We start from the raw sequence: 14,586 nt of genomic DNA on the forward strand, positions 1-14,586 counted from the left end.
CTGTGGCAAACAACTGAATAATTATTTTGGAGTTTTAGAGGATGACAAGACCAAGGCTCATAGAAACACCCAGAGGAGCCCTCCCCCACTCTCAGGGCCACTATCTCTGCAACAGCACCCCCAACACACACACACACAGAGACACACACAGAGAGAGAGAGAGAGAGAGAGAGAGAGAGAGAGAGAGAGAGAGAGAGAGAGAGAGAGAGAGAGAAAGTTACCATTGGCCAGTAACAGTCCATGAAGCCATCTACGAGGCCAAAGGGAGCTGAGACAACAGACAAGCCCTGTGAAGGAGACACATGACTCAGCACACAAGCCCACTGTAGCTTCCCACCCAGATGCTAATTGGGCACTTGGCTGTGACCAGCCAGCCCTCTCCACCCATATCCCCTAGAGCCCTTATACACCCTACCCCTGAATGAAGTAGAGCTGCCTCACTGGAACTCTTCAGAAGTCACATTCACAGCCATCTGAACCCTGCTTACTGCCTCTACGTCCTTAACCCTCATGTCCCCTGGGAAGAATGAGACCCACGATCTGCTATGGAGAATATTTTCTGGAGCCCAAGATTAGCAGTGTGTATACAGAAAGCACTGGAAACATGTAGCTTCTCCCTTCTGGCTTCTGCTATAGTAACCAGGCATCACTTCCTGCTGTCCTTTGTACTGATTGTATTTCAGTGGTTCTCTGCCTTTAAGGAATGCAACTGATTAAGATTTATAATCAGGCTGGGTAGATGACGGAGTAGTTAAAGAGTACCAGCTGCTCTTCCAAAAACCCAGGTTCAATTCCCACATGGTGGCTCACAACCATCAGTAACTCCAGTGACAGAGGATTCTACCTCCTATTCTGACTTCCATAGACCCCAGGTACAAATGTGCATAGACATACATGAAAGCAAGACACTCATACACATAAGAGACTTGACAATCACGTGGAAATACTGTAACCACATGGCCAAACACTGTTGCTTTCAATTAGCCCCTCACATTTCCTCTCATTCTTGCAAATACCAAAATATTACTTCAATGGGAATTCAAAAATTAAATTATGTTCCAGAGGCCTTGCTAGTAAAACAGGCTTTGTAAATGGCTTGCACCCTGGCTATCCACCTCCCTGGTTAAAAGAAGATACGCTGTGCTCTGCACAAGCTCTCCAGGATAAGATGGCCTCCTCTTGACCTGTCCACAACAGGGAGAGACTGGACTTTATACCCAAAAGTAATCCATTAGATCAAAAGCCTCTATTGAGCAAAAAAAGAGGAGCAAAGAAACAATATGGAACATTGTGAATTGAAAAAGATAGCACAATAAAAAGTATATGTTTTTTTAAAAAATGTTTTAAAGGGATAATTTTATACCAGTGAATTTAGAAAGTTATACAAAATTGATTCTTAGGAAAATATCACCAAAATGGACTCCCAAAGAAAAATAAGAAATTCTAGTTAATTCTGTGATATCTAGCAGGAGTAACAAATCTATAGGAAGTATGAAGTAAGTAAAAAAGAATAATGAAATGTACAAGACAGGAGACTAGAAGAGGAAGACCAGCAAGAACCAGGCAAATGGATTGAGGGAGGACACACACACACACACAGAGATGCCATAATGAAATCCAGTACTTTGGTCACTTCCTATATTACAGAGTGGGGCTCAGGAGGCTCAGAAAGAGGCTACTGGCAGTAAAATGTTGCTATAGGAGGGATGACATTCTCTTAAGGATTTAACCACTATTAACTTGCTGTTCTTCTGTAAATAATCTTCACCATGCTGATATATTGGACCCTAATTTAAAAGGACAACGGTATGAAAATGGAAGAGACCCTAATGGAAGGAGGAGAACTATGTGGCATTGGGAGGGGAATCAGATCAGAATATGTTATGTTCAAGTATAAAACTGTCAAAATCCTAAGTGTGCATAAACTATATGGAGTAAAAACTGGCAGACCTAGAAGGAAAAATGGATGAATATACCATACATTTAAATCAGTAACATCAACATTTCTCTGTAGTTACTGATAACAAAAGGAAAAAAATATTTTTTAAATTGTGAACTGTGAAAACTGTTTGATGGGGCTTCCCACTCAAGCTTGGAAACCAAAGAGCAACCCAAGAGAGCTGACTCCACACAGCTGTCCTCTGGTTCCCACATGTACACCGTGGCACATGCACACATCATACACACATACCACACACACACAATATAGTTGTTTTTAAAAAGTCAACCTAACTAATAGGTATTTATATAATATTCTACACACAAAAAAAATTTTTAAAAAAACAGAAAATGTGATTAAAACACAAATCAATGAAATACAAAGTCGACTCATTCTTTAAAAGTCAATATACTGGAAAATACTGTGGTCAAGCTAGTCAGGACAAAACAGTTAAGTGACCATAATAATGACGAAAAAGAAGGTATCACTGATAGTCCTACAAACAGTGAAGAGACAAGGAAGGAGTCCTAGAAACAAATCTATGCCCAGGCATCAGGAGCTTAACATAGCTGACTTGTTCTTTGAAAGGTAAGTTATTAAGTCATACAAAAGAAGTCAATAATTTCTAATTGTGGTCTTAGGTTTAAAAGAAAGAAAACTTTACAAAGCAAACTAAGGGAGAATTATCTCACTGGTAAACACTTAAGGAAAAAACACTATTTTATACATTCCTTTGGGAGCAATAGGAAAGAAAGGAATATTGAAAACTCCTTATATGAGGCCAGTAAATCTCAATATGAAAACTACCTACAGGTATTATAAGAAAATAAAATTTCAGGTTATTATCCCTCATCACACAGACATACAAATGAAAAAAAATCATTAAATAATAGAGAACAGTATCCAGAAATGGATTAAAAGTTGGGTCACAGCTAAGGTCTCATCCTACAAATGCAAGAGTGATTCAGTATTTGAAAAACAAAAGCAATTGATTCACCACATAAACAAAAATTTTAAAAAATCATTTCAATGAATAAAACCATTCCTAATTTTTATAATAATCTAAAATTCTTCCTTTGAATAAAGGCATGAATTTAAAATCTCCAGCAAAAACTGTAAGAAGCAGTGATCTCCTCCCACTAAGATTAGAAACAAAGTAAGGATGCCTCATTATTTTTAAAATAATGCTACAAGTCTTGACCAGTGTTAGTAAGCTAAGGGGGAGAGCGCACACAAGTTGTGATGTAATTATATTCCATTGTAAAAATGTCATGGTTGGTATGTAATTTAGTAGTAGGGCATCTGCCTAGCATGTGTGAGGCCTACAGTTTGATCTTAGATGTGCACAAATACATACGCATCATATATATATATATATGGACAGGGGGAAAGGAGGAGGCAGAGTTCCTAGAAACTGTACTGGTTTTACATGTAAACTTGACACAAGCTAGAGTAATCAAAGAGGAAGAAGCCTCCATTGAGGAAATGCCTCAACTGAAATCCAGCTATCAGGCATTTTCTCAATTACTGATCAATAGGGGAGGGCCCAGACCGTGATGAGTGGTACTATCCCTGGGTTGGTAGTCATGGGTTCTGTTAGAAAGCAGGCTGAGAAAGTTACAAGGAGAAAGCCAGTGAGCAGCACTCCTCCATGATCTCTGCATCAGCTCCTGCCTCCAAGTTCCTGCCTTGTTTCAGTTCCTGTCCTGACTTGATGAACAATGATGAACAGTCTGGTGGGAGTGTGAGCTGAGTGAGCCCTTTCTTCCCAACCTGCTTTTTGGTCATGGTGTTTCATCATAGCAATAATAACCCTAACTATGACAAAAATATTATAAAAAATATAAACCACAAAAGAAAAAAATGATAAATTCTATTTCATCAAAATTAAAAATGTTTATTTTGCCAAAGATCCTTTCAAGAGAATAATAGATAAGATAAATAGGCAAATAAAACATTCATGAATCACAATCCTAACAGTTGACTAGTATCCAAAATGTAGAATAGTCAAATCTCAAAAAAATATAATCAAATCTCAGCAAAAGTATTTCATTTAAGAATAAGTAAGCATGACCACCTTAAGAAGCCCATACCCACCATTCTTCATGTGTGCAGCTCTTTCCTGACCACCTACATGAAATCCTATATAATTCATGTCAATACCCTTTCTTGGAGGCTTAAGAGATCACTCAACAACTCACAGTGCTTGCTTCACAAACATTAGGTTTGGATCCCAGCCTGCATGCAAAACTGAGCTCCAGACACTAAAGCTTTGGGTTCAGAGAGAAGACCTGCCTCAAAGGAACAGGCAGAGTGACAGAGGAAGATGGTTCACAATCTCCTGTGACCAACACGCACACACACACATACATACACACCACACACATACACACACACACACACACACACACACACACCACACCACATACAACATTGACCAAAAAATAAATAAATAAAAGTTTTTGAAATACAAACTTTTCAAAGACTAGAGGGCTAGGGACATGGCAATGACTTCCAATCCCATGCACCCACATAAAAAGGCACAAACAGGACCAGCAGGATGGCTGAGCAGGCAGAGGTAACCACTAAGGCTGACAACCTCAGTGTGATCTCCAGAACCCTCATAAAAAAAGGAGACTAGCCCTTCATACAAGTTGTTCTCTGATCTCCACATGTGTATTGTGACATCCTCACACATGTGGAGTGGAGGGCTGGAGAGACAGCTAGAGTTAAGAGTACTGGCTTTTCTTCCAGAAGACCAGCATTTAGTCTCCAGAGCCCACAGAGTGGAGTCCAGTCCAGGGGATCCTGTGCCCTTTTCTGGCCATGGGCTCTGAATACATATGATGCCCAGGCATACATACAGGCAAAATACTGATAAAATAATAAGGATTTTTTTAAAGAATTTTTTTGTAATGTTGGCACATGCCCGTAACCCCAGAAGTGAAGGGCAGAGACAGATCCCAGAAGCTCCCAGGCTTGACAGGATTACTGTATGCAGCAGTGATATGCAGTTAGGATCAACTGGGGAGAGGTAACATCAACTGAAAAAAATACCTCCTTCAGATTGGCCTGTAGGCAAGTCTATGGGACATTTTCTTCAGAAAAGACGCGGGAGGGCCCAGCCCACAGTGATGGCGTGCCACCTCTGGGCAGGTAGTCCAAACTAAGAAGACAGGGGAACTAGCAAGTAAGTTGGACTGCTTCTTGGCCTCTGCATCCGCCATGGTCTCCGTATCAGCTACTGCCACCAGCACCAGATTCCTACCTTGCCTTCCTGAATGATGGACTTGCAAGCTGTAAGAATAAGGAAACCCTTCCCTTCTCACGTTGCTTTTGGTCATTGGTGTTCAGGACACCAGGCTGGCCTTTAGCTTTTCAATCCCCTCTACCTAGGCCTCTCAAATGCTAAGATAACAGGCATGTTAGAAAAAAAAATCAAGCACATACAAAATAATACTAATCAAGGATCTTGGAATAAATATAACACTATGCACCCTATCTCTGTGGAGAAACTTATAAAACTTTATGGATAGATAGTAATAAAAACATTAAACAAATCCACACCCGTCTTTTAAGAATCAAAATTACAGTTACCAATTGCTTCCCAACTCTGTTCAGTATTCCAAGTGGGGTTGTAGCTGCTGTCATCATTGTTGTTACTCCTGGAACTTTCTGTGGTTTGGTTTGTTTTGTTTTGTTTTGTTTTGTTTTGTTTTGTTTTGTTTTGTTTTGTTTTGTTTTAGAGATAGGGTCTCCCTATGTAGAACAGGTTGGTCTCAAACTCCAATATTCACTACCTGACTCTGCCTCCCAAGTGCTGGGATTAAAGGTGTGTGCCACTATGCTGGGACCTGCTATTTCTAAACTGTATTCAGAAATACAAAGGACCAAAATATAACGAAAATAACACTGAAAAGGAGCAAGGACCTGTCCTACCATATATCAAATGATAGTGACTGCTGACATGTGGATCTGGTGTTGCATCTGGGCTCACTATGCTCTTGTGGAGGATCGTAAACTACACTTAAGAGCACTCCAAGATACAGACTCTAGCCTGAGACGTACAAAGGCAAAAAACACAAGACTGCATGTATTCTGACTACGTGCAGACAGGATCTAATTTTAACATGTCTCACAGTTGTCCGGGTCATCTTTTAAACAAAGTAAACAAGTTTGATTATGAAAGTAAAAATGACAATCTTATGATCTACTACCTTGCTTAAACAACAAATTTCACAAGATTGATCGATTTCAAAATAGTCTTCAACACCTAAAAGAAAAAATGGGCGACTAGGGTACACCCTATACAAGTTAGGGACTTACACATTAGACATGGTTGGATTTTGTTGTTGTTGCTGTTATTGTTGTTGTTGTTGTTGTTGTTGTTGTTGTTGTTGTTGTTTTAGTTTTGGTTTTTTGTTTTGTTTTGTTGGGTTTTTTTGTTTTTGTTTTTTTGCTTTTTCATCTCTCAAGCACACCAAGTCTAAACTTTAAATGCAATGTTAGCCATCACATGGCTAAACAAGATAAGTTTTAACAATAAATAAGGCTAAGGCAAGTTACATGAAGACTAAAGATAAGTAATACCCCTAACTCTCAGAAATATAAACCACAAGAGTGCTGAAAGTAAGTGTGATGTGTAAATTCATAAGCATTTAGATCTTTGGGGGTTAGAGGTATGGGGGCTGATGGTGTTGAATTGGCTTGTTTCTTTTTTTAAACAGCCGCCAGTCTATCTTTGAACTCTTGATCTTCTTGTTGACATTACCACACTCAGTTAAGCATTTTCTGCTTAATATAAGTAACTTAATAATCCTGGAGAATCTGGATTCCAAGTTGAAAAAGGCAATAATCAGCCAGATACAGTGGGAGGCTGCAGCAGAAGGAGTCAAAGCTCAAGGCCTGTCTGAGCTATACAGCAAGACCAGTAGCTCAAATCAGCAGCCACCAAAACAAGAAGAGCACCCATCAGTGCCTTAGGGTGTTATTGTTGTGAAGGGATACCATGATCAAGACAACTCTTACAAAAGAAAACATTTAATTGAAGCTGGCTTACAGTTTCAGAGGTTCAGTCCATTATCATCGTGGTGGGAAGCATAGTGGCCTGCAGGCAGACAGACATGGTGCTGGAGAAAGAGCTGAGAATTCTACATCTTGATGTGTAGGCAGCCAGGAGGAGGGTCTCTTTCCACACTGGGCAGAACTTGAGTACCTCAAAGCCCAGCCCCACAGTGACACACTTCTTCTAACAAGGCCACACCTCCTAATAGTACCACTTGTTATGGGCCAAGCACATTCAAACCACCACAGTATTGTTTAATATATTGGAATGCACAAACGTTAATAACCTCTGTTCATCACAAGCCCTTTACAAAAAAGATGAAGACACAAAATGAAGAAAACTATCTTCAGCCCATCAGCTGGCTTGTGACCAAGATATAGAAATTAAACTAGGATTTTTTTTAAAAAGTATATAACAATAAAAAAACAAACTTGAGTGAATGATTGACAGTCTTCTAGCTGACAACAGTCAAATGCTTGTGCAGCTGTAGAGCACAGGGTCTTACACTCTCAGAGGGCGTGGTCACTCACACAACCACTTCGTAAACAAGGGATGCCTTTACCTTTGTTAAGCGTGTCCTGTAAATTCACATCTCTGTTTGCTTCTAGAGATGAACCCTAAGGCACACAACATGCTTCATTCCCCTGGTCCCTACAGTTTGGGACATTGAACCCAAATATTCCAGCAAATGGAATATCAGTGGAGCTACAGTCAAAGTCCTAAATATGTCGTAATATTTTCTCAAAGTTCTTCTTTTAGATAAATATATCTAGAAATGAGCTTTACTATATAAATCCTAAGTTATATTTTACAGCACAAGATAGTTTCAGACATTTGGGTTAATAACTTTATATACCTTCCATGTGTATAGTGAGCTATAGAATTCACTAGTAGGCACTCATTATACATTAAATAGTATATGCATTTCCACAAGTAGTACTCATTCACAGTTCATCAAGCCCTTAAACTGAATTTCCAAAAAATTACTATTGCCTAACAAATATCTGGAGCTGGAGAGAGAGCGAGAAGTACTTCCTGTTCTTTCAGAGTACCCAGCTTTGTTTACAAAAATCCCCTTGTTGGCTCATAAGTTTCCATAATTCCAGTTCCAGAGGGTCCAATGCCCTCTTCTGGCTCTCCAGGGTACAGGCACCTATGTGGTGCGTGTACTTACATGCACACAAAACACTATTATCCATGAATATAAATATCTTTTCCTAAGCTATGTTTTAAAGCTTGAGTGAACAGAGTGCAGTGATACAGTGCTTTCCTGGCATATATGGGCCCCTGGGTTAGATCCTCATTATAGAAACTGGCAGGAGCCAAAGGAGAAGAGAGAAGAAGAAAAGGAAATGCTTAAAGCCAGGTGTGGTGGTGTACTCCTGTAAGCCCAGCACACAGGAGGGAAGCTGAGCCAGAAGGAATACTTCGAGTTTGAGGCTAGCCTGGACTACACACTGAGTTCTAGAAACAATCCAAGATAACATAAGACTCTGTCTCAATTTTTTTTTTTGTTTTATTTTAATGCTATAGTTAGATATGGTGGTAGATAGAAACCTTGCCTGGCATGCTCAGAGCCCTGGATTCAATTCCCAGAACCACAAAAGAAAGAGAAGGAAAGAGAAGGGAGAGGAGAAGAGAGGAGAGGGGAAAGGAGAGGAGAGGGGAAAGGAGAGGAGAGGAGAGGGGAGGGGAGGGGAGGGGAGGTGAGGGGAGGAGAGGGGAGGGGAGGAGAGGGGAGGAGGGCAGAAAACAGAAAAAGAAAAAAAGAAGAAAGAACACGGTTTCGTATTACCCAGATAAGCAAGTATTTGCATCAGCTAACGACTGTTAGCTTTAAATGGGAAGTAAACAGAGATTTCAAGATGGGATTTTAGCTTTAAAGAGAAGGATACCATGGAGTCAGCAATTTAATTCTAATGAATATAACTGAAGTCTTTCTTAGTCTTTCATAAAGTGAAAATGGTGACCAGAAATCTTTCTGACAATTTGAAGTTTTCCTGATAAAGTAACAAAAAAAAAAATTACTATTGTAGGAGAAAATAGTTCTTAAAAGCTTTTCCAGGGGGTTGGGGATTTAGCTCAGTGGTAGAGCGCTTGCCTAGGAAGCGCAAGGCCCTGGGTTCAGTCCCCAGCTCCGGGAAAAAAAAAAAAAAAAGCTTTTCCTAATTTGCAATTTGATTAAGCAAAGATTTGGAAGCAAGTTTTACTGGTAGTTTTACCAAAAGAACTAGTTTTGTTCCCCTAGCTGTTCTTCAGTGCCGTTAACAGATTCGTGTAGCTTATGATCTGAAGTGTATGCCACCAAGCTGTAAATTTGTATGTTAGAACCATAACATCTCCTATGGCTGTATTTGAGGACAGGGACTCTAAAGAACTATTTATTATTAAATAAGATCATACGGTTATCCCTTAACTAATTAACTGGTGTCCTTATAAGCAGAGACAGAGACAGGAGGAATATAGAATAAAACCCCACCTGGAGGATGAGTCTTGGAGGCAGGAGCATGCCCATGATAAAAGCCAAGCTTTCTAGCCTTTCTCGAAGCCTACCAACCACCTTGACACCCATGGCGTGGGATCTTAGCTACCCAAAGCGTTTTAAAGCATATGTGATTCTCCCCTTCTTTCCCTAAACCTCTTTGTACCATAGCTGTGAAATCTTCTCTCAGTGAGATCCTACATCATTTTAGTTTTTCACCAAATTACATCATTTCAACAGCAGGGCCGTTTGAGACACATGTATTATTAATACAAATAGACTTTCTGTACCTCAGAGTTTGGTAAGTTATGAATCTCTTTGTCTTCCCTAATTGTGTCTCTGTGTCAGTCGGCTTGGTCTGCCACAAAATACTGTAGACTAAGTCGTGGCTTAAACAGTGGCCTGCATTCTCTCACAGAGCTGGAAGCAGGAGTCCCAGATCAAAGCACTGGCCAATTCGGCTTATGAGGATTCTCTTTCTGCCTTGTCCTCACATGGCCTTTCCTTGGTGACAGTGTGATGAGAAAAAGTGTCCCTCCTCTTTCAGGGATCCCCATTTCACCCATTCAGAGTCCTGCCTTTACCACCGCAATCAACCCTCACTATTTATCGAGTTCCCCATCATGAAACACATCCACACTTCAGGTTAGGGTTTTAACTTTTGAGTTTTAGGAAGCATAATCATTCCTTCACTAACTGTCTCTACCATAGCAACCTCCGTTGGCAGACAGTTAATAAGCTGTGAGAACTCCCAAACTACACACAAAGAAACAACAAAATCCACCAAGTACACGAACGTTCAGAGAAAATGCAACCTCCTGAGGGCTGGGTTTATAAGCATTTTCCAACATGACTATTAATTTTTAATGATTCATTAGTAAGTCAGTCATAACATTAGTGAGTTAATGGTATATCCCTCTTTTGTTTGGTTGGGTTTTTGTTTTGTTTTGTTTTGTTTTGTGGTTGCTGTTGGTAGTTTTTTGCTGTTTGTGTGTGTGTGTGTTTGTTTGTTTGTTTGTTTGTTTGTTTGTTTTGCAAGGTCTTTATAGCCTTGGCTGGCCTGAAACTCACTATGTAGACCAGGCTGACCTGAAATCACAGAAATCCACCTGCCTCTGCTGGGATTAAAGGTGTGTTCCACCAAGCACAGCCTTAGACAACACTATTAAAATGTTACATGTGACTCGGTAAAAGGATAGCAAATTCTGACCATCAGAATAATCCTGTGAGAATCTAGATAGACTGTGTATATGTCTAAGACTGGCAGTGATACTGCCAAACCAAGAGTACTCGGGTAATGTGGGAGCAGACTGGCTGCTACTGGATGTTCTTCCCAGGAAATAATAACTCAGTATAGAGAAGACAAATGCTCTCCTTTTGATTTAGCTAACACAGGGCAACAAGGTAGTCTCCCCATCACCTATGTTACTCCGTTCCTTGAAAAATTTACTCCAATTCATCTAAAAGACAGGTGTCTTTTTTTTTTCTTTTTTTTGGAGCTGGGGACCAAACCCAGGGCCTTGTGCTCCATAAGCAAGCGCTCTACCGCTGAGCTAAATCCCCAACCCCAAAAACAGGTGTCTTAAGGCAGAGAGAGGAGAGTCCCAAATTAGTATTCTCAACTGAAGTGTACTCCCAAGCCACCAGACAGAAGTCTTTCGAGATTCTATCAATGATCCTATCAGCATAAACTACAAACCTAAGTGGGTACTAGGCATCTACTTTTTGAATTACCATGGTTTCTCTAATCTATCCCTTTCTACCCCTTCAACTCAACCACCAGATTAATCCTCACAGAACTCCACATTCAAGCAAGTCCAGTCAACCCTCTGAATCGGGACAATTCAGCATCCAAGGGTTCAACCAATGTTGGGACGAGCAAACTTCTCTAAGTATCTGTATTGAATATGTGCAGAGTTTCCCCCACCGTATTCCCTGACCGATACTGTATAGTTGCTATTTACATATTCTTTACCTTGTAGTTAGTCTAGAGGAGGCTGAAAGCCCACAGGAGGATCTCCCCTGGGGAGAAGGCTCAGCGGTTAAGAGCACTGACTGCTCTTCCTATAGGTCCTGAGTTCAATTCCCAGCAACCACATGGTGGCTCACAACCATCTGTAATGGGATCTGATGTCCTCTTCAGGTGTGTCTGAAGACAGCAACAGTATACTCATATATATATGAGTACATATATATATATATATATATATATATATATATATATATATGGAGAGATGAGTGCATGCCCCCATTATCTTTAATAATTACTGATAATAACAGTTGTCCCAAATTCAGTGTCCAATCGTATCTACATCCCTCCATTGCCTTCCAAACCTTTCCCATCCTCTTTCTCCCCCTTCTCACGGAGCATTCTCTGATGACATCATACAGGCTGATTTTGTTTTCCTCGGTCAACAACTATGGATTGTTGATCTAGAACCTCAAAGGGCTTACCAATTTCTTTATCCACTATTGGTCAGGACTTAGCCTGAATTATTACTTGCCTCATTCTAAAATGCCTCATTCATTAGTTCTTGTGTGCAATTTTAATTTAACTGCAGGTGATCGTCTTGGAAACCCCAAATCACATATCTTTCATAACCACTGAAAGCACACAGCAAACGGCTAAACAACTTTATGCTAATTGATGTTAATTCTTTTATTTATAAACCTGTGAATTACTTATACTTCTGTGCCTTTCTTGGCGCGATCCAAGCAAAGAAAGAACGTGACACCCTTGAAATATTTTGTTCAGTTGTTGGACATTCTAACTTAGCTATAATTTGCTAGATAAACATTTATATATCAGATCTATGACGGTAGGGTCTTAATATGGCTAGTCCCCCCCAACACCAGTCATTGTTATATGTACATAACTCAAACCAATAAATATACGATGTGTGAAATACTGACTGTAGCCCGGCTGCATTCAAGTCCTTTCTATTTTAACAGGATGGAGCTTAGGAAGCTCTGGCAGCAAGGCGATTTCAAAGCACAAGTGCTGAAGGAAAACTGATGATGCACAAACTATACAGTTGTTAAGACTCGTGGAATTCCTTTGCACTGTTGTTCAGCAGTCCATCTGTAGGGCTGTGCTTAGGGGTGGCCTTGGGGAGACCCACGCTTTGGATTCAGTCGCGCCTCTCGCCTTTGCAGCTAGGACAAAGTTTCACTTCTCTGGCTGGCGTGGAGCTCCCAGCCCACTGTGGTGGGGACTAGAAGAGATGATTCCTCAAGCAGCGCTGTGCCTGGCAACTGTTGGGGAAGATTCAGTAAGCGCAGCCCTTACTGCTGGCCCGGTGGGATCTCCCCTCCACCGAGATCAGCGAGGCTGAGCAGACGTTTTCAAGCAACTGAGCTCGAGTTGCTCCGAGCGGGGAGCTGGAAAGACAGAAGCGGGGGCCCCCGAGGCTTCGAGAAGACCCCGGCAGGGAGGGGTCGGCTGCGCGCGAGGTCCGCCGGGCGAGTGGCGGGCGGGGCACGCGGGCGGGCGGGGCTGCGCGTGCGCAGTGGCCCCGCGGCCGGCACGCGGCGCTGCGCTCGCTGCTTAAATGAGCCGGGGCTCCCGGCGCGCGCCACTTCAAGGGAGCCCGCCGCAGGAGCGGCCACCGCCGGCTTTCCTCAGCGCGCCGGGAGGCGGCGGCCGTCGGGGACCGGACGCGGCGAGCTGAGGCGCTGCGCTCGCTGCAGGGGAGCGGCGGCGGCCGGCGATGGGGACCGAACGGAGCTACCGTGCCGGGCCGTGACCGCCGCGCCGCCGCCGCCTCGGGCGCTCTCGGAGCGCCGACGCTGAGGAACATGGCCCTGGAGCAGCTCTGCGCGGTCCTCAAAGGTAAGCGCGGGTGCGGATAGCGCCCCCTTGCGGGCCAGGCCACGCTCCGCTCCGCCGCCGCCTTCGCGCCCTTTGTCTGGTCCAGGCCGCCGGTCGCCGCCGCCGCGAGCCCGCTCTAAGGAGAGCGGAGGCCGGGGGACGCCGGCGACCCCGCGCCTTGCAAAGTGTGCGAGGCGAAGCCCGTGGCCCCCGGTTGCCGCCTCGGAAAGTGATTGCACACCGACCACAAAGCCCCAACTCCGACGCGCCGCAGCGGCTTCCGTGAAGCCCCGCGACGCCCGTGGGTCCCACCTGCTGCGGCCGGGAGGCTGCGGCACCACTGCGGGCTCCGGGCTGCGCGGCGGCCCGCACGCGCCCCAGGCGCCCCGCACCGCCTTCCCGGGATCGCCGAATCCTGCTGCCTTGTGGGTCCTGTGCGGAGGATGCACCGGTCGGTAGCGGCCGGCGAACCGACAGCACCGAGCTCCTAAAGCTACTCAGAGGCCAAGTCTCCGCGGAGGTCCAGTTCCAGATAAATATTTCTAGATGGTTTACATAGAGAGGCAAAGTTTATTCCAGAACTCGTCCTGGATTGATCCTTTCATAGATCTCAGGGAAAAAAGCACCGCCATTCAGTAAATGACTTCCTTTTCCCCTAATGATTTAATTGCAAATGAATAGTATCTGAATGGTTTTTTTTAAACCTCTTATATTGAGAATGACCGTTAGACAGTGTTAATGCTGGCACTAGCTCTGAATCAATATTTGCACAATTACAAATGTTGATGTTTTCCTAGTCTGTGTTAATAGCTTATTTTCAAATTTGTTTTATTAGAAAGTTCAGTGGAACTTTTCGTTGTTCTTGAGCTAATGACGTTTTAGACAAACTTCATAATTGGACAGATATTCATAAATTACTAATTGACGTTACAGCCATTTAATTTAAATATTTACCAATCCAACTATATGTATATCAATACTTGTATGTTCAAATTGTGCCAAGATAGCCAATAACCTTCTAGCCAGTGAAGATTTCAGTTAATCCCTAAATTCTTAATAATTCTTTTATTATATAAAAACAAATCCAAAATTCTGTAGTTACTTGTAACTCCTGATTTATATAGTTATTTCCTTGGAAATTAATATCTCGTTTCACTCTTTAATAATAAGTGAACCACATCCACAAATGGATTTCTGCTGCTTAGAGGAATTTTCTTTATTCTGGTTATGAACGCACCTTAGCGGGGTTGCCATCCTCATAATGACACGTCCATATGAGAGTAGTGTCC

The 14,586-nt window shown here is 42.4% G+C and overlaps 1 protein-coding gene across 2 annotated transcripts in view; it reads left to right on the plus strand.

Moving 5' to 3' along the window:
- Positions 1-12,994: 12,994 nt before the first annotated feature.
- Positions 12,995-14,586, plus strand: part of Neto2 (neuropilin and tolloid like 2) — a 71,444-nt gene continuing 69,852 nt past the window's right edge. The window contains exon 1 of one of the 2 annotated variants that reach the window (XM_039097726.2): positions 12,995-13,318. In XM_039097726.2, coding sequence (XP_038953654.1) covers positions 13,285-13,318 — 34 coding nt within the window. In that variant the 5' untranslated portion in view covers positions 12,995-13,284. The remainder of the gene's footprint in view (positions 13,319-14,586) is intronic. The other variant, NM_001107417.3, reaches the window with a different exon arrangement.

Source organism: Rattus norvegicus, chromosome 19 (genome assembly GCF_036323735.1).
Source record: "Rattus norvegicus strain BN/NHsdMcwi chromosome 19, GRCr8, whole genome shotgun sequence".
Lineage (NCBI taxonomy): Eukaryota > Metazoa > Chordata > Mammalia > Rodentia > Muridae > Rattus > Rattus norvegicus.